The sequence below is a fragment of the Rhamphochromis sp. 'chilingali' genome, assembly GCF_963969265.1.
Source record: "Rhamphochromis sp. 'chilingali' genome assembly, chromosome: 2".
Lineage (NCBI taxonomy): Eukaryota > Metazoa > Chordata > Actinopteri > Cichliformes > Cichlidae > Rhamphochromis > Rhamphochromis sp. 'chilingali'.
The window spans coordinates 46,825,737-46,852,912 of NC_137930.1; the positions used below are offsets into that span (position 1 = coordinate 46,825,737).

The 27,176-nt window shown below is 40.9% G+C and overlaps 1 protein-coding gene across 1 annotated transcript in view; it reads right to left on the reverse strand.

The window, feature by feature from the left end:
• Window positions 1-49: 49 nt before the first annotated feature.
• swap70b (switching B cell complex subunit SWAP70b) overlaps window positions 50-27,176 on the reverse strand; it is a 36,127-nt gene continuing 9,000 nt past the window's right edge. Inside the window, exons 3-12 of the mRNA XM_080863529.1 lie at window positions 25,362-25,535; window positions 23,820-24,047; window positions 23,156-23,302; window positions 22,829-22,937; window positions 19,858-20,039; window positions 11,641-11,748; window positions 8,348-8,514; window positions 5,786-5,984; window positions 5,042-5,138; window positions 50-3,388 (exon numbers count right to left, since the gene is read on the reverse strand). Coding sequence (XP_080719655.1) covers window positions 3,279-3,388; window positions 5,042-5,138; window positions 5,786-5,984; window positions 8,348-8,514; window positions 11,641-11,748; window positions 19,858-20,039; window positions 22,829-22,937; window positions 23,156-23,302; window positions 23,820-24,047; window positions 25,362-25,535 — 1,521 coding nt within the window. The 3' untranslated portion in view covers window positions 50-3,278. The remainder of the gene's footprint in view (window positions 3,389-5,041; window positions 5,139-5,785; window positions 5,985-8,347; window positions 8,515-11,640; window positions 11,749-19,857; window positions 20,040-22,828; window positions 22,938-23,155; window positions 23,303-23,819; window positions 24,048-25,361; window positions 25,536-27,176) is intronic.

Consider the following 27,176-nt stretch of genomic DNA (forward strand, 5'->3'; position numbering starts at 1 on the left):
ATATATTAAAAAAAAAAAAAATCACAATTTTGAATTTTTACAGTATCAAAGTCACTGGTTGTTCTAAAGTAACAAACTTTCTGCCGTTAGCATCTGTGCTGGGAGTTAGACTTCAGTAAAATAATCCTGCTAACAATATTCAGGACAAGACAGAACAAGAAATGTTCCAGAGTCACTTAGAAATCTTGATGAAACAAAGTATTGAAAACAGCTCTTTGACAATAAAACATTTAGTGAATTGTACATGATAGTTTACATTCTTTTGAAGGTAACATTGTTAAAACATAAAGTCGACTAAATATGTACAAACACTTACATTTCAATGTAAAAATGATCTTAAGGAGGCTAGTTTGTAGAGTAGTTTTTAGCAGTTTTAGTAGTTTCTGCTTCTTTAAAAGGATTAAAACAAAGAACCTAAAATACACTTTGGCTAATTCTTGTTAGACGGGTCAGACTCTGATCAAAAGTAGTGCATATCATGGACACAGTCGAGACAAACTGGAAGAAGAAAAACAGTGCAAAGCACTGGTGTGCACATTGTTTATACTCGTGGCTTAAAGGCTAGTTTCATTGTGTTTCATCCTTGTGTATTTCCTGTCACTGAGGTTATTGTGTTTTTGTGGGTCATGCTAAATTTATACTCTCCACCTCCATTGCAGAGATTCAGGAAAGGAAAAAAAAAAAAATTATACCGGGGGACCATATTTGACCAAAAACAAGTTTTACATGAATAGTTTGTTCTTCCTAGAGTCAAACCAAAAACACAGATTAGCTGCCTGAAATGGCCATATTACTTTACAGTTCTCCATCCATGAAACCTGTTAAAACAGAACAGTTTTCTTTTTTGTGTTTTTAATAAAGCTGAATGTCTTAAAACCAATTTCAAATCATGTATATTGTTGGCTCAGGTCTATTTTGACTATGGTCTGCCTTTACAGACAGCAGGCACTGACCACTGTTAACTTCTAAGTACTCCACTCTTTATTAACTTTGTATAAAGGTAACTGGTAAGGTTCCCATTGGTCCTACAGCTCAAAGTCACCTTCCACAATCATCGTACAGATGCCGGATGTGTTACACATGAACACAAAATGGAAAACTAAGTTATGGTTATGGTCAGTTCGAGAAACAATAATGTAGATATTGATAAAAAATGAAATCACAAGGATCCTGCCGATTCTTACAGTTTTAAATGGTTTGCAAATAACTGCAAGAAAGATTTATAGGCAAAAACCCAACAAACCTTCTGTATACAGCAGGTAAAGTATTGAACACATCACCAATTATCTCTAAAGGTCCCATTGACATGAAATCTCCAGATGCCTGTAACAACCCATCCAAGCCAAATGACACAGTGGAAAAGTATTGAACAATTTTTTTAAATTAATTTATATAATTAATAATTAATTTATATAATTTAATAATTTATACATTTGATATTGAGTCGTTTAATACTTGGTACAAAAGCCTGTGTTGGTGACAACAGCTTCAAAATTGCTCATGTGTGATTTTGGCCCAGTCTTCCACACAAACATCAAATCCTGATTCCACACCTCTCTTCTATAAACTCTGAAATTTGGTTCTTTCCATACATTTCCAGTTGGATTCAGGTCAGATGATTGGCTGAGCCATTCTTACAGCTGTATTTTCTTTTGCTGAAACCAATCGAGAGTTTCCTTGGCTGCGTGTTTGGGAACATCATCTTGCTGAAGCGTTTCATCGTCATCATCCTGGTAGATGGCAGCTAATTTATATCAGGAATGTCTCAGTACATTTTTCAATTCATCCTTCTTTCAATAATATGAAGTGTGCCGGTGTTGTATGCTGAAAAACAGCCCCACACATGATGATCCCACCTCCAACCTTCACTGTTGGTATGGTGTTTTGGGGGTGATGTGCAGTGCCTTCTGCTGATTCCAGGTCTTTCTGTAGCTCTCCACAAGTGCTCCTTGGCTCTGGGACAACTCTGACAATTCTTTCCACTCCTCTGTCTGAAATCTTGCGGGGAGGTCCTGGTTGTGGTCGGCTTATGGTGAAAAATGTTCTTTTCACCTCTGGATTATGGCCCCAACAGTGCTCAATGGAATCTTCAGTATTTTAGAAATTCTGTAACTGGTGCCATCAGCATGCTTTCCAACAATAAGGTTGTGAAGGTCTTGAGAGAGCTCATTAGTCTTACCCATCATGAGAAGTCTCTTCTGTGACACATTGGTAATGAGTCACCTTTTTATAAGCTGCTGGTTTGGACTGAACCAGCTGACATTAATTTGCACTAAGCGCCAGGATTATTTTCTAATTACTGATAGATTTCAGCTGGTGTCATGACTTTCCATTCCTTTTTGCGCCTCGCTTTCTTCATGTGTTCAATACTTTTTCCCTGTGACATTTCTCACCATTACACATAATCTGTGGATGTCTGTGGTTTGATGTGGGTTTTGCTGACATTTTGGTAAAACTGCACTCGTGTGGATCGCATGTCCGACACGTGCCTGCACTTATCTGAGAGAAACGCTTCCGGCGAGGGAGTTGCTAAGGAGGGTCAGTTACTTTAATCAGCCACTGTCCTTACTGCCATCATTTCTTTTACAATAAAATGTACACTGTAAAATCTTGCAGAGAAACTGTCAGTTTTGCACTTTGCAAGGACGGCAAAAACAATTTTGTGGTGTTACGTGGCTTTGTTGAAACATGCTTTCACATAAAGGCACGTATGTGCAGTGTATGATATTCCACTCCTATGTTGGACAGCTACAAATCTCCACAATACCGAATTCTTTGGATCCCTCTGTTCAACAACGTCTTCGTCTTTTGAGCCGTGGTCCGCGTTTGTTGTCATAGTCACTGGTTCGGTTTGGCACTACTCCCATTGTCACTGTCACGCTGTGTGTAAAAATATAAACCGAATGCCTTCTATTGATTTTGTGCTGATTATCTCTCATATTTCGACTGAGGAAAAGTTATTTTGCAATAATTATCATTTTAAATCCCGTTCCCTAAATTATGAGGTGACTTTTTCTTGTTGGTGGTTTTAGAGATAATCAATGGTGGCCAACACTAACATAGAGCCAAGTTTATCAGTTCTAACTGTGCTTCCTACAGGGTAACGTGAGATTTATTGATTAGTTAATGCCACCTTATTATAAAATGCCTTTTCATCCCGGCAAAGATACGCTTCATCAGAGACGTTCCAGTACATCCCAGCAGGCCTGTCTCATCTTTCCCTTGTTAGTTAAACATGTTTAAGGTTATGATAATGGTTTACAACAGCTTTACTGAGCTTAAGTTGCCTGGTTCTTCGTCTCCTGCCATTGTTTCTCCCTCAGACTGAGCTCTGCTTCAGAAAAGGCTGCAGGGCCCCAGTTTGTGATATTCTGCTGCCCCTTGGCACCTGAGCAAGAAACAGAAACAGAAAAAACATTGTTGCATGGCAAATACACACACACACACACACACACACACACACACACACACAGCAAAACTGTTTATAGCGTAAACCACACAGCATATCATCACAAATTCGCCAACAGTAAAGCGCAGCAATGGAGCAGTGATGATTTGAGCTTAATTTGCACCCACAGGACCCAGGCTCCATGCAGTCACTGAGTCTCCTCTGTGCACCAAAGTATTCTGGAGTAAATTTTTGAGGCCATCTAATAAACATCTTAGGTTTGACCCCCCCCCCCCAAAAAAAAGTCTTAAAAAAAGAGACCACAACAGCTGATCCTCAGCTAAAAATCTGAGGATTTATTGTATGTGTAACTGCCATTTTTCTTCAAATTAAGCTAGCATTGCAAAAAAGTTGCAGGACTCTAGATGATAGCCTCTGTCTGATTAGCAGCTACAGAGTAGACCACAGAGGAAATGTTTACCAAACCCACAGAGTTCTCCCTTTCTCTCTTATCTACACTCTGTCCCTGCAGAGTGTAGCCTTCTACTTTCATGCCTTCCTCTACTGGCATGTGATTTAATGCCCTTCGAGGAGGTGGCGCTGTACAACATCACGCTCACTGGAGTCATTGCTGTAAATCAGCGAGCAAAACCATTACTCGACACACACAACTACGACCAGCTGTGCTGCCAACTATTGCAACAACCAAACCACATGCATGGTTCCAGGTACAGTTTATCTCAGTCTTGACTAATGACAGGACTGCTGTGCGTCCCGTTGTCTCAGCGTCTGCAATGGTGCAGACACGGAGAGAGACACCGAGAGTGTACTGACAACTTCTATGATTATAACCAGGGGTGCACATAAATGGTCCGCAGGTGCGCATTCGCTGTCAAATTAAAAGACGCGCACCAGATAAGAAGTTGCGACGCGCGTTTGCGTCCATATAAAAAGCACTGTTTTTGTCCGCTAGAGTGGGATTTTCACAGCACATTCCGCACCACATCTCTGTGCGTTCATCATTTGTTTGAAGCCAGCTCACCTCCTGCAACCACTTTCCGAGAATACGTGCTTCTTTTGCGGTTCGGACTCCTTCTGATCTTTCTTTGGAGGTGGAGGAACATCACAGTAATTGCTTAAAGGAGCTTCTTCGACATCTTTAAGAGTTCTAAACAAATGTCTGTCCTCCTCCAGAACATCTTATGTACGCAAACGCGCGTTGCAACTTCTTATCTGGTGCACGTCTTTTATTTTGACAGCGAATGCGCACCTGCGGACCACTTATGTGCACCCCTGATTATAACCAGCTGCAATTGACTGCACAGTTTATAACATATCATAGGTCAGTTTTTACATGAAATAGAATGGCATTTATTATAATACAACATTTTTAAAAATCCTAACTATCATTGTGATTAGGTTTTTAACGTGTTTTTACTTTTTTTTTTTAAAATCTGAATTTATGTTATAGTGAAAAAAAACAACTCATTTTATATTTTCTATATGAATAAACAGATGTATGATATTCTGAATATATCACTATCACCTAAAAATAATCCCAACCCTAACCTTAAACTTGAATTATAACTGTCAAACAGCTCTTAAGAAAAGCACCACATGGTGCAGGCGGATGCTCATTGGGTTTCTGTTTACCTGGTTGAATGAGCCGTAACAAGCCCTCATGTTCAGCCACTTTGTGCTTCCAGGTCTTGGTGTTGTTGGTCGCAGTTTCCAGCTTCTTCTTTACCGTCTGGCTCACACATGGAGAAACAGAAAACGCAACACATGTGTGAGGTTTAATAGATGTAAACATGGCACCTATCAGCATACTGATTCACAAGTGGTTAGTATTAAATCTCTTGTCTAAAGAAATCTTGTCTAAATGGCTAAGCCTGAACAGGTGTCCCTGAGGCTTCCACAAAGTATTTGATTAAAAGTGAATTCTTTTGGGAATGACAGACTAATCACATGATGAGTCTGCATATTTGCATGGAAAGCTGCTGTGCAAATAGTCCAGTCACTGCTAGCAAGGTGGATGCTGCATGTTCTGCCTCCTGCATGCAGGTGGCCCCCACCTCTAAACCACATGTAGCAGCTTCTGTAGTTTGAGTGGAGCAGACCGTCTCCTGCTGTGTGCTACATATGAGGAAGGACAACTGAAAGCAGCTTTGAGGACATATGTTAGGTGCAAACCTCAAAGACTGCTCAGTAACTGCTTTGAACTACAGCAAGAGGCACAATTTAGTCATAAAATGTCAACATTCATAGAAATGATGATAAGTTGAGTTTTTCCCTTTTTATTGTTTTAATGATTTATTTGTGGGTAACGGCTCCATTCCACAGAGGAGTTTTCACACTAGTCCTATTGCATCCATATTTATACCCCCCATCACTGACCTCATACTGCTCCAGCGCCCCCTGCCTCTCCAGCTCCAGCTGCTCCAGCTGCTTCATTGCAGCTTGCAGGGCGCTCTCCTTGGCCAGACGCTCCTTCTCCAGTTCCTCTTTCTCAGCCACCGTGACGGAGATGGCCTGCTTCTGCTGCAAATGGATCTGCTCCAACTCTGCTCTCTTCTTGGCCTCCTCCTCCAGTAATCTGGTCCACAGTACATATATCATTTACTACAGGCAGGCTTCAGCATGGGCCCTACCCCCAGGAGGGTCAGATCACTGCATAAACAAAGCATGTGGACCGTACATGCGTTTTCCACAGATTTGACACTTCTTGAGAAAAATATTAGACCCTGTGTAGTTACTATTATCAACAGTGTGTGCACTGTATACTGTACACACACACACACACACACAAAAAAAAAAAAAAAAAAAAAAAAAGTGTTTGCCCCCTTCCTAAGTTTCTAGTTTTTGTATGTTTGTCAAACATTAATGTTTCAGATCATCAAAAAATATAAATATATGTCAAAGAATAACACAAGTAAACACAAAAGGCAGTTTCTAAATGAAGGTGCTTACTCTTAAGAGGAAAAAGAATCCAAACCTACATGGCCCTGTGTGGAAAAAGTGATTCCATTATCCACAAATGGTGAAAACATGGAACAGTGGTGAACCTTCCCAGGAGTGCCCAGCTGACTAAAATTACCTCAAGAGCACAGCGACGACTCATCCAAGAGGTCACAAACAACCCCAAAACAACATCCAAAGAACTGCAGGCCTCACTTGCCTCAGTTAAGGTCAGTGTTCATGACTCCACCTTAAAAGACTGGGCAAAAGTGGCCTGCATGGGAGTTTCAAGACAAAAAACCACTGCTGAGCAAAACGAACATAAAGGCTCGTCTCGTTTTGCCCGAAAACATCTTAATCATCCCCAAGACTTTTGGGAAAATACTCTGTGGACTGACGAGACAAAAAGGTGTGTGTCATTTCAGAAAAGGATCATCATGCCAACAGTAGAACACTGTAGTGTGATGGTCTGGGTCTGTTTGCTGCCTTAGGACCTGGAAGACTTGCTGTGGTAAATGAACCATGAATCCTGCTGTCTACCAAAACACCCTGAAGGAGAACGTCCGGCCGTCTGTTTGGGACCTCAAGCTGAAGCAAACTTAGATTTGGCAGCAGGACAATGATCCAAAACACATTAGCAAGTCCACCTCTGAATGTCTTAAGAAAAACAAAATGCAGACATTTGAGTTGCCTTGTCCTGACTTAAATCCGATTGAGATGCTATGGCATGACCTTAAAAAGGCAGTTCATGCTCGAAAACCCTCCAGTGTGACCGAATTACAACAATTCTGCAAAGATGAGTGGACCAAAATTCTCCACAATGCTGTAAAAGACTCATTACCACTTATAGTTTGGTTGCAGTTTTAAGGGTGCTCCAACCAGTTATTCGGTTTAGGGGGCAATCAGCTCACCTTCATTTAGAAACTTAATTTTGTATTTACTTGCATTATGTTTGTCTAACATTTAAATTTGTTTGGATTATCTGAAATATTTAAGTGTGACAAAAACACACAAAAAAGAGAAAATCAGGCAGGAGGCAAACACCTTTTCACAAATAAAAGAGAAATATATTTCCAGGCTGTAAAAGTAGAATTGTTTTAAAAAGAAAAAAAAGAATAATAAAGAAGCTAATGTATAAATCAGTTGTAAACGGATGTGTCAGCAGGTGGTGCAATAGTGTAGTTAGACAAGTAAATATAATAAACATAAATATATACAAACATAATTTAGTTCAAAATTTTTTATGAAATATATTTTCCATAAAGGTGATCTGAGTTTGTGATGTCATGATTTGTATAGTTGATATTTTTTGACACTGAGACTGTTCATATGTATATAGTGCTGCACAACTGTGCCCCTGGCAAATCTCCTCTCTCAAAATTTCAGTGGCAAGTCTTTAATATTTCTTGTATCTCATTAAGCACCTATACGTTTCATTATAAAACACTGCCATTTAGGTCTCAGGCATGTTTTACTCATTTAACTGTGGTTGTAGAGAAAAAACAGCCACTGAAAATTGTCCTCTTCTAAAGAACTGATTGACATTTTTAACACAACGACTACATTTAAAGGAAATACTCGCTGGTGACTTCTCAAACGTGACCTGGAATGTATTCATCAGCAGATAGGAAGGAAAGATGAGGGAGGAAATGTCGAGTGTATGAAGGAGAAGTTGAAAGTCTGGCTGTGTATAGCCTCCTATATTAGGAAAACAAAGACTTAGACTCAGCTCTTTGGACAGAGGTTCATGTGATGCACTTCATTAGGAATAATAAGTTTCATGCTTCACTGAAATTTGGTAGCACCCGTGCTGGATTGTTAAGGTAACAAAAAGAATTTCTATGAATATATTTATCCCAGTGTTATGCTTTCCAGATAGGAGACGTATGCAAAGATCCGAGTGACCCAAGTTTCCTCATCAGAGGATCTGAGTGAGGCTCTGTGGGGAATATTCTTTATACAAACCCAAACATTTCTCCCTCCGCACACCCTTTGACTCACCGTGTCTGCAGCTTACGGATGATTTCCTCATCCTGTCTGGCACGTCTCTCGTCTTCCAAAGCGTGCTCCAGTTGGCGATACATGTCTTCCAGCTCATGGACCCTCTGCAGGTACTGCTCCAGCTCAGTGGACTTCTCAGCCAGGTTTTTCTCAATCTGCTGCCGCACCTTTAAAACCAGGAAACACAGAAGTATACTTAACCTGGAATTCAAAATTAATACTCATAAGATCCATTCGTGTGTGTTTATACACCACTCTGAAATCATTAGATTTTTTTTTTTTTTTGTCCCATCTCTTGCTGGATGTTATTTCCTGTTGAAAGCAAGGTTTTCCTTCCCACTGTTGCCAAACTGCTTGCTCATAGGGGATCATCTAATTTTCAGGGTGTTCTTTCTCATACATACATACTTTATTTTTATTTATTTTTTTAAACTGACTTGACTTGTATTAAGCGTTGGAGTTTGCATATTGGTGCCAACTCTAAAGTGCCACAGCAGGTGCGCATATCTAAAGTACTCTTGTCATGATTAATCGACATCTCACAGGAAACCAGAGTTTGATATTAGATGTGTAAAATAAACAGACAGACAGGTGCAACCTAAAACCTCAGAGATAACTGCTATCACAACTGCTATCAGCTCTCTGTAAACTCAGGCTTTCTGCTCCAAGTGCGTTCACATAAAAGAGGGCTGATGACTCCCATCAGACACATTATCAGAGGAAATATATATATATATATATATATATATATATATATATATATATATATATATATATATATATATATATATATATATATATATATATATATATATATATATATATATATATATATATATATATATATATATATATATATATATATATATAACAGAAAGCTGATAGTTATCAGTTATTTCAGGCTCTCACTGCTTTCACATAAAAAAGGGCCGCCTACATCCAGAGACAGAGGAACAGGTGACAGCAAAGAAATATAACAGCAAAATATGACCAAAAAAAAAAATCAGCCTTGTGAGTTCATAAGTTAATATTTATTCTAGCAGTCTTTACATCCATGAGTGCTGCTGTTTATATCTGATATTGTGGGTGCATTTAAAGTGCATTGTGACACTGTCCCAAAGCCTTCTGATGGAGGGCTGTAAATCACTTTAGTTTATGCTCAGATCAAATTTAAATATTTTCTGTTGACTGAATATTATTGCTGTTCAATAGCCTTCAAAAGGCTGCTGTATTATCCAAATCCCACTTGGAGCTTATTGACGGGAAAAGCCTCAATGAAAGCATTTGAGAGTCACCTTAGAGCTCAGCGTACCTCACTAACTCATTGTTATTGTATCTTTATTTCAGACATATACAGAAAAAATGATATATACAAGTACACATACTTGCATTTACATGTACAAATATGAATATATATGTAAATACACACATGCATGTGCGCAGACAAAACAAAAAAGTAAAATAAATAAAATAGAGTCTAAATGACATGAAATTACAATTATTAAGTCTGAAATGGAGTAGGAAGAAGTATAACATACTTATTAGCATTAACACTGCTTCATATAACACCTCTGGGATCAGAAGTTTATGAATCAGCAGTTTTTATAATCAACTGATCAATGGGCCATCAGGATTGATCAGCAGAATGAGTTTTAACTCATTAGTGGAGATGATCTTGAGCAAACACTAAAAACCTCATGCTATTCTCAGTGGGTAGCTCAGCTGGTGTGGACGAGTGTGAGAGAAAGTGGAGTTAAGCGAAGTGCTGTTACAACCAACTTAAACCGAGTAACATATTAATGATGTATAAGATTAAGTAAGAAATACAAATCAAAATTACGCCGTCTCTTAGGATCAACTAAGTGGGACATCTGAGAGCAGAACTGTGACTAAAGAACCACAGTTAAACATCTCTCTGCCATTTCACCACATCCATGCTGTGTAGCAAGCATGTCAAGATGTTATCAGTGGCATTCGAGCACAGTGAAACGGGGCTCTTTTACAAACAAGTGTTTGTGAGTAAGAAAGAAAACGCCATCAGTGTTAGCTGAGCCTCATAGACACTTCTTAACCACACACTATGTTCTTAAATGTGAGGCAACAAACAACATCCATTCAAGTCTCTCCAAATTGCTGCTCAAGACTCTGCAGTACTTTTCTGTTTTGTGTTTATTTTAGTAGCTCTTCTCAGTTTATGTATTTAACAAGTTTATGAAAATTGTTCCGACTTACCCATTATTGCATGCTCTCAATAATACAGTGATATATTGTTCCTTTTATTAATTTTGTTCCTTGTAAGGTGACCTTGGGTTTCTGAAAGGTGCCCTCAAATAAAATGCATTATTATGAATATATTTGCAGCCTGATAATTGAGGATTAATGTCCCTGAATATAAAGCAAGTGCAGTAATTGACCAGTCTGGTGCCCCCCACACCCACCCATCCATCCATGTCACGAGTAGAGTCTAGAGGCTAGAGTCTATTCCAGCTACTATGGGGTGAGAGTTGAGGTACACCCTGGACAGGTCTAGTCACAGTCTGTCTCACGGCTAACACAGAGAGACAGACAACCATTCGCACTCACATTCACATTTAGAATCATCAGTTAACCAAACCTTGCTATCTGCATGTCTTTGGACTGTGGGAGGAAGCCAGAGCACCCGGAGAGAACCCGCACAAGCACAGGGGGAACATGCAAACTCCACCCAGAAAGGCCCCGGCCAGATGGTGGGGTCTAACTCAGGACCTGGTAGTGTTTGACTTTGCTTATTTTTTGTTTTATCTGTAATAGTACTTAAGACTACACAAGGAGTGTGCAGTGCTAATATTGCTGTCATTTTAATGTGGCACTTCATCTATGGAGGCCCCCCCATTGATGACATTTGCACATATCTACTACTGATGTTTCAATACATATCTCAGATAACTGACCAAAGACTGAGTGGAATTGCACTGATGAACAGCCATCACGGAAATTATGCAGAGATACAACGAGGAGATGCAGAATTAACTTAAACAGTAGGAAGTAGGAACCACTAAACCACTAAAATTGTTTTTCTGTTCAGGAATTAAAGTAAATAACTCTAAATTGGCATTTTAATCAGAAGATCCAGTACTAGAGTGTACTTAATGAAGTGTAGCGCAACAATATTAAGATGTTGTCAGGCAGAGTAATCAGAAGTTTGTGGTAATGGTGCAGAGGAAACATCCATGTATGATATTAAGTCCAACTGGCACCACTATGCTCGACTGTACGTTATAGACATTACATGCAGATGAAAAGGATTGACAGACCAGTTTCTCTCTCTCCAGGTCCCTCCTGTAACGGTCCTGGAGCTCAGTTTGGGTCTGAAGGCGTCTTTTTTCTTCTTCTGCTGCGTCAGCTGCTGCCTCCTCCAGAGCCTGCCAAAAGAGCAACAGACAAGCCAAAAATGAAATTTTTTAATTTTCCTTTTTTTGCAGAGTGGACTAAAGCAGTATGTGAAATCACACATTTCACACCCTTGTAGTGTCAGGTTAAAGAGACTGTTTGGTGGTGTTACTTTTACATACACTAAAATATCACACTCTAGTCAGGGATATAACCAGGGCTTAGAAAAGCTACAAGTCCTAGAGTCGTAAAACAGCCAAAAAAACAAAATAAAAACAAAACAAAAACAACAAACAAAGCCTGGAATTTTGAAAACTGTAAAGGGCTTCACTCTTCCTGCTTTTGCAGAAGCAACTACATATATGAAAATTTGAAATATGTGCTGTGGGTATATAATAAAGACATAAAACAAGATAAAGCGTGGACTTAATCCTTTATTGGAATTAAAATAACACAAGGCAAAAGTTACCTACGATTAACTGGCTTTACCTTCGATTCGCTCCTCGTACCTTAACCAATCATCAGTCATCATTCTTAAGGAGTCATGCTACAGTCCAACTCGACACACTGGGGGGAATGATACCAATCTGGCAACATGTCCAGTGTTTTCAAAGAAAAAGCCATCAAAAGCACGTGTTGTTTGTGTTTTGGCGTCCTCATAGCAATGGCCGTAATTGTAATACTTAATTTATACAGTTTCATCATCAAGTGCCATCATTTTGAGACATATTGCCAAGTGAAGTCTAGTTGAGGAGATAAATGATTTTGCAGTAAAGGTTAGGGATTGGCTAAAAACCAACCAGAACTGTAGCTCTTCTAATTTAATTTTCCCTTCTAAAGCCTGGTAATTATATCTATTATGTTTTATTTTGTTTTAAGCATCTAGTAGTTTTATGAAACTGCTGTGCAGACAAAAGGTTAGCCAAGGATGAGAACTGAAAAGTAGTAACACATATATAGTATGCAGCACATCAGTTTCATGCTCCATTTTGAAACTGGCGAACTACATCATAACTTTTAAATAAACTTGAAATTAAAAAGCAGTTTCTCCATTTTAAAAACCACAGAATGAAAAAAAGGAAAACAAACAACGAAACTGGTGTGAGGGGGAAGTTTCAGCAAAGACCTGTCAGGGGGGGATTGCTGCATGTTTAATTTTATTTGTGTGGTTTCTAACAGACTAACAGAAATGAATGCGCTGCCTCTGAATAGGTATGCAAATGTAACACCAGCAGCGCTCTATGAAGGCAAATTGAGCATGAAGTAATACACACTGAAATCATTTGTCCTGCAGAGTTCAGACTTCTTGGAATAACAAATGTTTTACCATTGCGGTTGCATTTTATTTTTGGGTTGTTTTTTTTTGTTTTTATTAAAAAAAAAAAAAAAAAAAAAAAGTAAAAGAAGAAGAAGACTACTAGTCATTCTCTCATGACCTTCCACGTTTATCTGGGTCGATGTAACCATTACAGTTACAGCAACTGTATTGTTTTTGACACACACACACACTCTCTCTCTCTCTCTCTCTCTCTCTCTCTCTCTCTCTCTCTCTCTCTCTCTCTCTCTCTCTCTCTCTCTCTCTCTCTCTCTCTCTCTCTCTCTCTCTCTCTCTCTCTCTCTCTCTCTCTCTCTCTCTCTCTCTCTCTCTCTCTCTCTCTCTCTCTCTCTCTCTCTCTCTCTCTCTCTCTCTCTCTCTTTTAGCCTAGTCATTGCACACTCTACATGGTTAATCAATGCACCCCGACTCTGCTATGGATCCATGTTATTGCTGATTGTTATTAAATTGAGATTTTAGCAAAGAAACAAAAACCAATTGAAATAGACCAACACAATGGAGATGGCACTGTGCTACAGTGCTAATTTAAAACACAAGTAATATAAACACAAAATGTGAAAACTGTTGCCTGCCAGTGCTGCCGCTCAGCATCCTATTAGATTCAAACATGGTATCAACATGAAAATCTTACACTGCTCGATCGTTATCGCGTTCACAGAGTTGGGGGTCCACACTACCTGCGAGGCCAGTTAATTACAATACCCATCAGGATTTTATGGCTGATAAATAATCAGGATTTCAGACAGTGGTAAGCATGCTAGCCAGTTACTTCACATACTGGTATCATATTTGACCATTTTTAAACTATGGTAAATGGCCTGTATTTGTATAGCGCTTTTACTAGTCCCTAAGGACCCCAAAGTGCTTTACGCATCCAGTCATCCACCCATTCATGCACACATTCACACACTGGTGATGGCAGGCTACATTGTAGTCACAGCCACCCTGGGGCGCACTGACAGAGGCGAGGCTGCCGGACACTGGCGCCACCGGGCCCTCTGACCACCACCAGTAGGCAACGGGTGAAGTGTCTTGAAAAATTACATCAAAATTGAAACTGTCCAAGCTGGGGCTCAAACCGGCAACCTTCCGATTACAAGGCGAACTCCCAACTCTTGAGCCACAATCGCCCGCTATGATAACATGAAGATCAAAAATTTTTTATATAGCACCAATTTAAAAAAAGCTGCCTCATGGCACTTTCTAGGATACAATACCAACAATATTAGAAAGAACCATCACCAGGCCCCCTATCAGCAAGTAATGGGCAACAGTGGGAAGGAAAAACTCCCTTTAAAAATAGGAGGAAACCTTTCAGCACCACCAACCTTGGGGAGGGGCAGCTATCTGCCACAGCCGGTTGTGAATGAAGGGAAATTCAGTTTAGCCATTTGTGAAACACACCCAGCAAACAAGTGTGACGAGGCTTGATTTGCACTTTCTCACCATGAGTCTCCTTTTAGATTTAGAAGAGAGAATGTTGAGTGCACGCTACAGGTTTTGTTGCTTGTTTCAAGACTTTTCCCTCATTTAACTTTCTGAATGACAAAGTTATAAAATACAACACAAGTTGCTGTCAATGTGGAATTGCAGGCGACTGTTGAAACAGGACATTTGATAAAATGTTATCAGGAGCATAAGTAGGTTTGGTGCTTCTAGATGTTTCTAGAGGTCCCTGAATTTATTACAAAATGTAGCAGCAGCAGTTTCATTAACTCCATTTTCATTTCCATCCATTTAATTAAATTGCCTAATTTCATTATCTTGCCAGGATGTAACAACACTTGATATTTCTGGGGGGGGATTTTTGTTTTTGTTTTTTTAAATAAAGACAAATCTTCCTCGTTTGCTGTAATCGAAACGCAATCAAAATTTAGTTCCAAGAAGAAATTGACCATAATTGCAATTGACCTGATATATAAAGACAACATCCCAAAAAGTTGATTCTGTTCATCTGGACGTAGCATTTTCAGTGGGAGAAATGTTTCATCACTCATCCAAGTGACTTCTTCAGTCTCAGCTGACTGCAGGTTTCCCCAAACTTATAAAAAGTACCTTTGCACAATGACTGAAACTAGCACCACTGAAGGAACAATGGCCTGGGAGGTTGGTTTCTTGATCATTAATATGCAAATTGTCATGACCACTGATCAAAGACCACTGATCAGTGCGAATGGTACCATGAGTACCATTCACAGAGAGTTGGGGAATGTCTGCAATCACAGCATTGTAAGTTAAGATAAGATAAGATAACCTTTATTAGTCCCACACGTGGGAAATTTGTTAAGTTGGTGAAAGATGTACCCTTAGGCCCCCCCTCCTCGATTCAGAGATGGTCTTTCCCTTTTCACGTAAATGGCCTCCTTGACTCAAACCAGCGTTCCTCCCTGTTCAGGATGTGTACATCCTCATCACTGTCCACTGGCCTGTAGGTGTAAATAGACTGCAGAGTCCTGGCCTGACGAGTTAGCTCTTCTGTGCTGTGCCATCCGCTTAGCCAGAGGTTGTTTGGTTTCCCTGATGTTTAATCCTGGCAATCCTCCTGGCACTTTACAGCGTACACTATGTCAGTCTGTTTGTGTCGCAGGACCCAATCCTTGGAGTGGACCAATTTTTGGTGCAGTGTGTTTTGGGGTTTAAAAACCACAGAGATGTGGGAGTTTTCACTTAGGCAGCGGTTGTCCTTCTCTCCTGGAGCGTTCTTTTGGCGCCTTCTCAGCTTTGACAAATGTCCAGCTGGGATAACCACATTTACTCAGGACCTTCTTGATATGATGTTCTTCTGCTTCCCTGGCCTCTGTATGTCATCAGGATGCTACAGTCACAGTTTGTGCTCCAGTGGATGATGAGAGTCAAACCTGTTTATAAGGTTGGGGAAACCTGCAGTCAGCTGAGAGTGAAGAAGTCACTTGGATGAGTAACGAAACTCTTTCTTCAAGTCAAGTCAGCTCTAAAAACTTTATATGGTCAGCTTTTGTATTTATAAAAGAAGCAAAGGTTCAAAAATACTAGAATAATACTAACTAAAATAAAATACATTTAAAGGTCCAACATAGCCTATATACTCCAAGGTTAAACTTTTATAATTGCTGCCATTGTTTTTGTTCTACAATCATTTAAATACATTGTGAAGCGTATAAATGGCAACACAGTCTTGTGCGAACTGTGTGTAGCTGTTTTTGGCCTCTTGGCATCTCACTGACCTATGAGGAATGTGACACCAACAATACTAGAATATACAAACAATTTATGAAAACGCATTTTTAAGTTTGCCAGCTGTTGGTGTAGAGCGTGGGTTTGTTTCGAAACAAAACCGAACGTAACAGGGAAAAACATTTGGGTAAATTAAACTGTGCTGGTGGTTGATCAATAACCTCTTTTTGCTTCACCCCTGATGTGAACTGTCTGCAGACTGTCACAATGCTCCTCTTATAGCAGCAGTGTGTGAGAATGTCTACTGTATGCCTGTGTGTTGCTACACATGTTTGTGTTCATTGTTAATTCATGAAGCTAACTATGCGAGTTGTACACTTACACCTCAATGGTAGATTGTTGTGAGTTTAGAGGTCGCCGTTCCAGACAAAGAACTCTTGTCCTGTTCTTCAGTCTGTTAGACGAGCGCAGCGTGAACCAGGCTGACTGTAACTTAGCTTTACTCACAATGCTGGCTGCAACCCCCCCCGGTCCTACACTGAACTGAAAACCTAACCACTGATACGTGGTCAATGCGGTGATTTAAGTTTAACTAAACAATACCATTCTCAGAAGATTTATCTGACCCCTTGAGTCAGATAAGAGGCCTTTTTTAATTATTTGTAGCCCATCTGCTCTGCAATGATGTTTTTTTCCTATAACAAAAATCACAAAATCAAACAGTTGAGAGACTATTTCATAACATTTGTAACATTTGCCCACATTGCAGAAGGACAGTACAAACAAACAGATTTCTCACGGATGACTAACAGCAATGAGAAAAATACTTAACCACGACAATATTGAAGATGGCACTTCCTGTTATTTCTCAGAATTAGCTGAGAGCAGCCACTAATTATCAGCATTTGAAAAAGACAAATGAAATTGCAGAAATCAGCAGTGTTGGTAGCAGCAGAGAGAGTGAGGTTTAGCAGGAGGATTTTCTGGAGCAACATGTTTAATGGCTGCTGCACCCCCTGCCCCCACATTGCTCTTTCAATCCACATTCCTTCATTTGCAGGAAGTGATGGACTATTTATTAGTCAGAGACTGCAGGGTGGAGCTGATCTATTGTTGGCATTCATGAGCTGGCAGCAAGTTTCAGTGGTAACGAGGGTTTTTAGTTGACCTACTTCAAATAGTTGCATGAGACGCGTGTGTAACCCTGCAGTGTGCGACACAAAAATACACTGTCACTTCTAAAAGTGCGCAAGATAATGATTATTGAATGATTATTTTAAGTTGTGATGCGATCTTAGAGGAATGTTGCTGGATTGGTTTTGACACTTAATTTAGACAATGACAGCCGTGATGACATACCTGACTGAAAACAGTGGTTCCTTCTCGGCCACAAACCGCCTTCGCAACACTGGTTAAGCAAGATGCAATCCCAACATTATACCATAATAGTTAGAGACATCTTGGTACTTCTAAGTTGCTGTATCTGTGCCAGTCGGCTCTATCAGTTTAGTTTTATCACTTCACAGTGCAGTGGGTGGCCACAGAGAGAGGTGGCAGGCTGCTGACCATAAGCCAGTATATGTCCATTACCATCCATCCAGTTTTTGCTAGTATCTAAGGCCAGGTCACACAGAAGCAGCAGTCTAAGAAGAGAAGCCCAAACCCCCTTCTCCCCAGCCACCTCCAACGCATCTGTGGGAAAACTCAGGCAATCCCAGGTCAGCTGAGAAATAATCTCCCCAGCGTGTCCTTGGTCTACACCAGGGCTTCCTCTTGACAGGACATGCCTGGAACACCTCATCAAGGAAACATCCTACACTTACACCTGAACCACTTCAACTGACTTTTTTCAGTGTGCAAAAGTGGCGGCTGTTTGAGTCCCTCTCGAATGACTTAACTCCTCACCTCAGCTCTGAGCAAGAAGCCAGCCTCTGCAGGAAGCTCGTTTTCACAGCTAGTATCCACAAGCTTGTTCTTTTGATCACTACCCCACAGTTTGTAACCACAGATGAAGCTAGGAGTATATCAACACTTGGCTATGCCTGTTCATAAAAAATGATGACTGTAATCAATTACAGAGGGCAGCCCTGGCAGAGTTCAACACCCACTAGGGCTCACATCCTGCAACGCAGACCAACTTCTCACTGTGGTCGTACAGGGACCGAATCGCTCATAAAAACAAACCAAATAAACCATACATCCAAAGAACCTCAAAAAAACCATCCACTGAGGCTTAAAGGTGTGATTGCTTTGAAAGTAGCTAGGCCCATCAGAGGCCTTCTTTCTTTGGGCTTCCCCCCTCCACAAGCTCTCAAAAGTCAGTTTGACGCAAGCAAGCAGAAGTCAGCTCCGACAGCAGAGCTGTCTGCAAGAGCATAAATTAGCTACAGCTAAGCAGAGACGCGCTCGCCTGGATGATGGCTCCTTTGTGCACTTGGCTGTTGAGTTCTATTTGCATAAATGGCAACAAATTATTTGCTGTTTTTTGACAGAAATATAATTCCATAAAAGGCAAGGCAGGCAGAACATTGTTTTCAGATACTTTAGGCACTTTCCCAAAATTAGTGCCACATAGTTTGCACCTTCCTGTGGAGACAGTCTGAAAAATGGAGGACAGGCTTGCAGCTTTAACACTGCAAATTCTTCACACATACAGTTGAGCCCTGAACATTTCTAAGACTTCTCTGACATGAATGTGAGAACACAAATTAGCTGGTCTTTAACCACCAGTGTGCTGTAACATTGTGTGAATAGTTCGACAGTGAGGTGCAGTTGCTCCAGTGCACTTTATGCTGGAAGAGGAATGCCTCCCATCCTTCCTCATTCTTTAATCTGAGACTGAGTACTGAGCTGTGCTTTGAGGAGTGCCGTTTTCAAACATACAAGTTCAGAACTTCAGTGAGGGAAATCCCTCAGGTTTGTCTCGCTCACTAAAGAATGCACAGACGTTTTTTCTGCTCCATTCATAATCTTATTTAAACATCCTGGTGTTCGTCTGTGATCCAACAGATGCACCTCCAGCCTTATATGCAGACGTTTCTCTCGTTATAACCTCAGTAACCACATCTCCCTTACGTGCACTTCCTATTTTCAAGAAGTTCTCAAGAGAAAGGCTGTTTTAATTACTGTTATTACTGCCTGCCCAACCGTCAGGCTGTTATCTGATAAGCTCTCTCTTCTTTTTTTCCATTTTAACAAAGGAAAATAAACTTTTATTTTTAGCTCAGAGGATGAAAGTCGGTGGCTTCACTTTACATGGTGTTTCTAATGTCTGAGGATCACATGTTGATCTTGTACTATATGTACAGTTTGCACTTATTATAGCTTTTTGTCTCTAAATGATGCTCACTCACTCAGTTTTTCCCATGAAGATATGCACCTCTGTCTCACATGACCACAAAGATCGACTTCCCTGTTTCAATACAAACAGCATAGTGAAGATGGCCAAGAGCTGCTTTAAGTCTCTCGTTTTTTCCTCCCCCGCTTTGCTTTTGTGATTTTATCTGTTATATTTTTGACAATCTCTGCATCTTTCACTTCTGTTCATTTTCATCTTTGAGATGCTACGAAACAGAAGTGATAGTGAGGCAGACTTTTTCTGACCAGACTGGATCCACGGGGGACTATTGACTGTGTGAGTTTCATCTCCTACCTTCCTCATATTTTCCAGTTCATGCTGCTTGGCCTCATTGGCTATCTGTAGCTCCCTCATCCTCAGCTCCAGTTCTTCCTGTTCAGCCTGCTGTTTCAGCCGCAGCTCTCTGCGCTTCTGTCGAGCCTCGCGGTGCGGCGCTGGTCTGCCCTGACGCAGCAGAGTCACGCAGTTCTGAACAGCTGAGACATGGATATCACACAAAAAAATCTTTAGTTTTAGAGCTTCCCGTTTCATGTTTTGGTTTTTCCAAGCCCCTCTATGAATTGCCACTTTCTTCCTGGAGGACAGTTTTGCATGCCAGCGTGATCCCAGCAGCTATGTTGTCAGGGGCAATTCAACCCTGGAAGGATCACTCAAGGCAAACTGGTCCTGGGAGAAATGTCACAGTAAGGAGGCCGAGCTTTAACCTATGGGGTCTGGCTGGGCACAGTCTAAAAGCACTACATGGGCTTGCTCTCTTGTGGGACCACCACTAACAGTAGGGGATATGAGAGTTTGGTGTTTTGTGGATCAGGCCGCAGTCATGGTTGGATGCCCTCTCTGTCCAAACCACAGATGACAAATCTAGCTTTAGGAACATGGAATATCACCTCTTTGGGCAGGAAGGCACCTGAGCCAGTGTGAGGGGTTGGGAAGTACTGCTAGAGATAGTTGGGCTTGTCTCAATACACAGCCTGGGCTCTTTACCACTCTGGAGTTGCCATTGCTCAAAGGCAATCGTCAGGCAGTCAGGTTTAGGTATATGCATGGGATGACTGAAGGTGCCCCTTCCGGGGACTCCATTGTCCCCTTCAGGCAACTTGAATTGTCAAGAAGATTAGTGACGACACAATCTGGGGATATGCGAATGGGAGGGACCACCTGAGCCATGGTTTGCTTGTCCATAATGACCATCGTGTTTGAACATACAATTCACGATGTTCATATTTGCACTTGGCCCCAGGACACCCTAAGTCACAGGTCGATGATTGATTCTGTAATCATTTCATCAGACCTGCAGCTACAGTGGGGCAAAAAAGTATTTAGTCAGCCACCGATTGTGCAAGTTCCCCCACCTAAAATGATGACAGAGGTCAGTAATTTGCACCAGAGGTACACTTCAACTGTGAGAGACAGAATGTGAAAAAAAAATCCATGAATCCACATGGTAGGATTTGTAAAGAATTTATTCGTAAATCAGGGTGGAAAATAATTATTTGGTCAATAACAAAAATACAACTCAATACTTTGTAACATAACCTTTGTTGGCAATAACAGAGGTCAAACGTTTACTATAGGTCTTTACCAGGTTTGCACACACAGCAGCTGGTATTTTGGCCCATTCCTCCATGCAGATCTTCTCGAGAGCAGTGATGTTTTGGGGCTGTCGCCGAGCAACACGGACTTTCAACTCCCGCCACAGATTTTCTATGGGGTTGAGGTCTGGAGACTGGCTAGGCCACTCCAGGACTTTCAAATGCTTCTTACGGAGCCACTCCTTTGTTGCCCGGGCGGTGTGTTTTGGATCATTGTCATGTTGGAAGACCCAGCCTCGTTTCATCTTCAAAGTTCTCACTGATGGAAGGAGGTTTTGGCTCAAAATCTCACGATACATGGCCCCATTCATTCTGTCCTTAACACGGATCAGTCGTCCTGTCCCCTTGGCAGAAAAACAGCCCCATAGCATGATGTTTCCACCCCCATGCTTCACAGTAGGTATGGTGTTCTTGGGATGCAACTCAGTATTCTTCTTCCTCCAAACACGACGAGTTGAGTTTATACCAAAAAGTTCTACTTTGGTTTCATCTGACCACATGACATTCTCCCAATCCTCTGCTGTATCATCCATGTGCTCTCTGGCAAACTTCAGACGGGCCTGGACATGCACTGGCTTCAGCAGCGGGACACGTCTGGCACTGCGGGATTTGATTCCCTGCCGTTGTAGTGTGTTACTGATGGTGACCTTTGTTACTTTGGCCCCAGCTCTCTGCAGGTCATTCACCAGGTCCCCCCGTGTGGTTCTGGGATCTTTGCTCACCGTTCTCATGATCATTTTGACCCCACGGGATGAGATCTTGCGTGGAGCCCCAGATCGAGGGAGATTATCAGTGGTCTTGTATGTCTTCCATTTGCTGATGATTGCTCCCACAGTTGATTTTTTCACACCAAGCTGCTTGCCTATTGTAGATTCACTCTTCCCAGTCTGGTGCAGGTCTACAATACTTTTCCTGGTGTCCTTCGAAAGCTCTTTGGTCTTGGCCATGGCGGCGTTTGGAGTCTGACTGTTTGAGGCTGTGGACAGGTGTCTTTTATACAGATGATGAGTTCAAACAGGTGCCATTCATACAGGTAACGAGTGGGGGACAGAAAAGCTTCTTACAGAAGACGTTACAGGTCTGTGAGAGCCAGAGATTTTCCATGTTTGAGGTGACCAAATACTTATTTTCCACCCTGATTTACGAATAAATTCTTTACAAATCCTACCATGTGGATTCATGGATTTTTTTTTCACATTCTGTCTCTCACAGTTGAAGTGTACCTCTGGTACAAATTACTGACCTCTGTCATCATTTTAAGTGGGGGAACTTGCACAATCAGTGGCTGACTAAATACTTTTTTGCCCCACTGTACATGTCCTGGGTATTCTCATAAAGAGAGAAATTCAGCTGTTACTGAGGTTACACTGAATAGTGAGAGAGAAAAAAAGAGATAGCTGAAACAAGCAGTGGACATGAGCTTCCTCCAAAGGGTGGCTGGAGACTCCCTTAGGGACTGTAGTTGTTCAGTCATCCGAACAACTACAGCAGGCTCCTGGATACCTTGTAGGTCAGGTGTTTTGAGCAGAACAAAGTTTTTCTTTAACTGTGTCGAACTAACAGGTTTATTTGCAGTAGAAGTAGTGAACAACTAATTTACTGTTTATTAACAATGAGGCAGACAGCAGAAAACTATTATCGAACTACTATCGAGCAGCTTCGATAGAACTCACCTTGGATCCACTCCTGCTTCTTCTTCTTGTCTGATGCACTGATTTCAAAGCTTTTTTGTGATGACTTGATGAGAAAGAGGCACTTCTTTCCCTCTTTATCTTGTAAATGCTGCAAAGAAAAACAGAATTTACAAGCTGACAATACACAGACAAAAAACAATAACATACTTCTTTTTTTCTAAACAGTTCTCCGGTCTTTTATTTCTTATGTGCATAGGGAATTAATCTCTGTGTTTCACATGTTTAGATTCTCTTCCGCTGCTGTTCTCATAGAAATCAAGGCCGGGAAGCTGAAACAGAGTTTTACTACAGACAGCAGGCTCTTGCCTCCACACTGCAGTTTCCATCCAACAGGACGTCTCCTTTCTTTTCAGCCAAGTCTTCACCAACATAGTATGAGATTGTGTTTGGCTTCAGCACAAACCAGCGCTCCGTCCAGTTCTTTCTCTTGTGCCCTTTCTTCATCATATAGCCCTGCAGTAAGACAGAATACTTAGCGGCTTAAATAACATTCACATCCTCCTAACATCAAGCTTCATTATAAATCAATAATTAACACTTTATGAACTGAAATTTCATTATTTGACACCATTTTTAATCAATGATTTGCATTTGTGGTTAGAATTTAATCTGTAATTGTTTTCAAAATGCTTGGTCCCAAACAGCGTTTTTCTTTTTTTTCTTTTTTTTTAAAAAAAAAAAACAGTTTTAGTTTTTAGCAGAATTAATCGAAATATCGAAAAACTTCCGCATTTTTGGGGCCTTTTTTCTACTGTGAACTAAGACATTTAGAGGGATTTTGACATTTTCATTGCCAGGTGCTAAATGTGCTGTTTAATTTAGTGTGAAATCTATGACTCCTATCATTTAAAGTGGTATATGCTTCACAGTTATTACAGTAGGCTGCATCGGCACTCTTTGAAATCAGAGTAAGATGACAGAGCTTTGCGATGAAGACTGTACCATCAGTCTGTGCTGATGTGCTGCCCACCTGTTTGAGCACGTCGAGAATGAGTTCCTGGTAGACTTCACCGATTCCCATTGAGAGCGTCTGATGGTCCATGCCCTTACTGAAGTGACCCGACCCAACTAGGCTGATGAGCTCCCATGCATTCAGACACTGCTGCTTCGAGTTCAGCTGCAGCTTATAGTCCTCGAAGCGCTCCTCCACCCAGCTTCCCCCCATCGCCTCTGTCATCTTACGCAAGAAGTACTCAATCTGTACATGCAGACATGCACACAGACACACAAAGACACACACACACACACACACCACATGCACAGAGTCATTTTTCATCAAAAGCACAGCTGTTCATTTACAATAAAAGATAACTTTCACCATTTCTGCATTTTTCCCACAATTCATCCTTACATGACTGCAGCAGCAAAATGTGCATTTCTTTTGCAAACAATCTTCCTGTGTTTGAGTTCTGATGTTTTTCCTACACAACAATAAATCTTCCAGCATTTGTAAAAGAACAGGAAGCTCGAAACTTCCTTTTCTGCTCTTGAGCAACGGACTTTTTCCACTGGCTACTAAGTGACACAGTGAAGGGACACGTACAATATCATATGCTGCAAATAAAACAGACTACAGATGAATAAAAGGCTGTTCACGCCAGTGCTTCCCCTTTTAGTAAGCACTTTGAAAAGAAATGCTCCAGTCTAAAATGTAAGATGTTTACTGTCTCTCTTGAAAAAACAACAAACAAACAAACAAACAAACAAACAAACAAAACCTTAATGTGATTCCTGAACTAGTCAATGGCATCCTTACAGGTTAGCGTCTTACTGTGTAGCTTCTGAAGCACTTTTGATGCAAAGACAGCTCACACAGACGTTTGTGGTCAGTGCTGTGGTTTTATGACTGCAGGGTCCAAGGCAGGGCTTTTGCCAGAAAAGGGGTTAAGCTAATTATGTGGCATAGATGGCATCCCAAAGCTGCGTCTTTACACACAATTGGTGTGGTCTCAATTTTTTCAAAACCTAATTTAGCTTCTTCAGTTTCTTTCGATGTTGCTTTACTCCATGTTAAGTTGGAGATGTGAACAAAAAAACGACACCTAGAACTCACCCAGAATTTGTCTGTTCCTTTCTAGAGCCATCTGGTGTTTACATGAATTGTTTTCTTTTAATGTCACTTTTCTTACATCCAGACCAAAGTCATTTTACTTCATGAGCCACATACCTGTGAATGAGATCTCAAGTAGGACGGAGCGGTAAAACAACTGCAAAGTGCTTTTGTTTTAATGTACACAAGGCTTTCTAAAAGTATTCATATTTAATTTAACATCTATTTACGCAACACATCAACAGCCTTGGGTACTTATATGTGCACTAAAGAGCACTTCAAAGTGGATCTGCAAAAGTACAAAACCCAGTAATGTCACGTTTTTCAATTTAATGATTTAATCAGTAAATCTAAGACTAACCAACCCTCTATGACACCAACTGAGGGAAGAGCCACAAAAAAAAAAGAAAGAAAAAAAAAACAGGGCGTACTACAACGCAACAGCATCCCATGTTTTCTGACCTCCTCAGTGACGACGATCAGGGGGTATCTGTCTTCAGACAGGAAGTTGAAGATGCACCAGATCTTGAAGGCGTCATCGTTACAGATCTTCAGCTCATTCTGCTCCAGGTTCTTCCTATACGACAACGTCCAGCACATTTTGTTGAAGTCCTGACGGTTAAAGTTATCCTTCACCTGTGGCACAACAGAAACATCATCAGGTTATGTTCCACACCAAAGGAGAACAGTCTGCTTTTCCAGACGCTCACATTTTTTAAAGCTGACGTTTCAAACCACAGAGCATAGATATTATACATATGGAATATATCCATTTATCAAATCCATAATACCCAACTTTAATAACGTACAACATGCGTTTCATCTACTAGCACATGCCCATGCTAGTTAGTCCAGGGTGGCTAGGCAAAATGATGTCATTAGGGTATCTAAGATGTACATGTGTGCAGGAGTGTTCGGAAAGACAGATTGTGTATTACAGTACGATGCACACAGAAACTGAGAAGGGACAAAAAGAAAAAGTGCCTCTAGGCTTTAAATTCCAGAGCCAAATGGGAGGAAAGTTCTTAAAAAGGTCTAGTCAGTGGTGTGGAGGGGATGTTTTCTTTGAGCCAGTGAACAGTAGCATCTCCATGGAGACTACCGGCTGGCTGAGTGCGCGGTCATTTGGATGAGAAGCACATCTTGTCCTGCTGGCAGTCGCCCCACAAATCCAACCACCAGCAAATGATCCCAAAACATCTTCCAACGTTTGCCGTAATTAGAAACCAGTCAACCCTGTAACTGGATTCATCAACTATTATATCTACAGTCCATGAATCCTGCTCAAAACCATGGTTACGGCACCTGCAGTGGCCATCACACAGTTTTTAGAAACACTGGTCTAAGGTGGCAGTCAGGACATTCGGTAGCACTTCATATTGCTGTTGAACACTCAGCCTTTAACACAGTACAAACTTTAGTGGAACTACCACCCATTTTCATCTCCAGATTTTTTTTTTAATTCTGAGTAGCTTTGCATTATTCTCCATTTAAAATAATCCTCGATTTTCTTACACTAAGCCTTAGTGGAGACCCCCAGTTAACTGGCTAACAAATCATTTAGCTCCTTCCCCTATAAGTCGTCTTTATTTTAAAGACGACTGTTCAAATAGGTTTGTAGCTTCTGTGGGCACAACTTAGCTGACCATAGTAAGGATATCCTCTATGACATCATACAGAGGCAAGAGTGTCGGGGGGAGGGATGTGTGAAACCAAGTGTGTACAAATCTGGAGACTGAGCTTACAAAGGCATTATTTGTCATTTGCTGACCTCATTACTTGAAAATTTTTCCCCCCTCAGCTTATCATCTCAGAGAGGCGGCCTGGTGTTTACTCATAGCCTGTGTTTGTTAGGGTTAGGAGAACTGAGCTCTTCAGGGAAGGAACACCTAAAAGTATCACCTCCAGCTGAACTCTCCAGAATGTGCTTTGCAGTCCCCTTTACAGAGCTGCGTGGGAAGTCACTCCTTTTTCCTCTGTGTAAATGTGGGCAAGACTAACGCTTTCAGAGGGAGGGGCTCAGCCACACTAACATGCACAACGCTAAAATAAGCAAGTAGTTACTTACAAAGCAAATAGCTTCTGAGCTTGTGCGTTTTATCAAATGCTTCATTAAAATGTCCTTTTTTCACAGGCAACATACAGAACAGTGAGTTTGTGAAGTATGTTCACATGATAATAAACCTTTGACTTGTGTGCTGCTTCAGCTAGTCCCGAACCTGAATCCAGTTTCCATGCTGTGACAGAGAGAGACAAACATCCAGCTTGAAAGCCTGA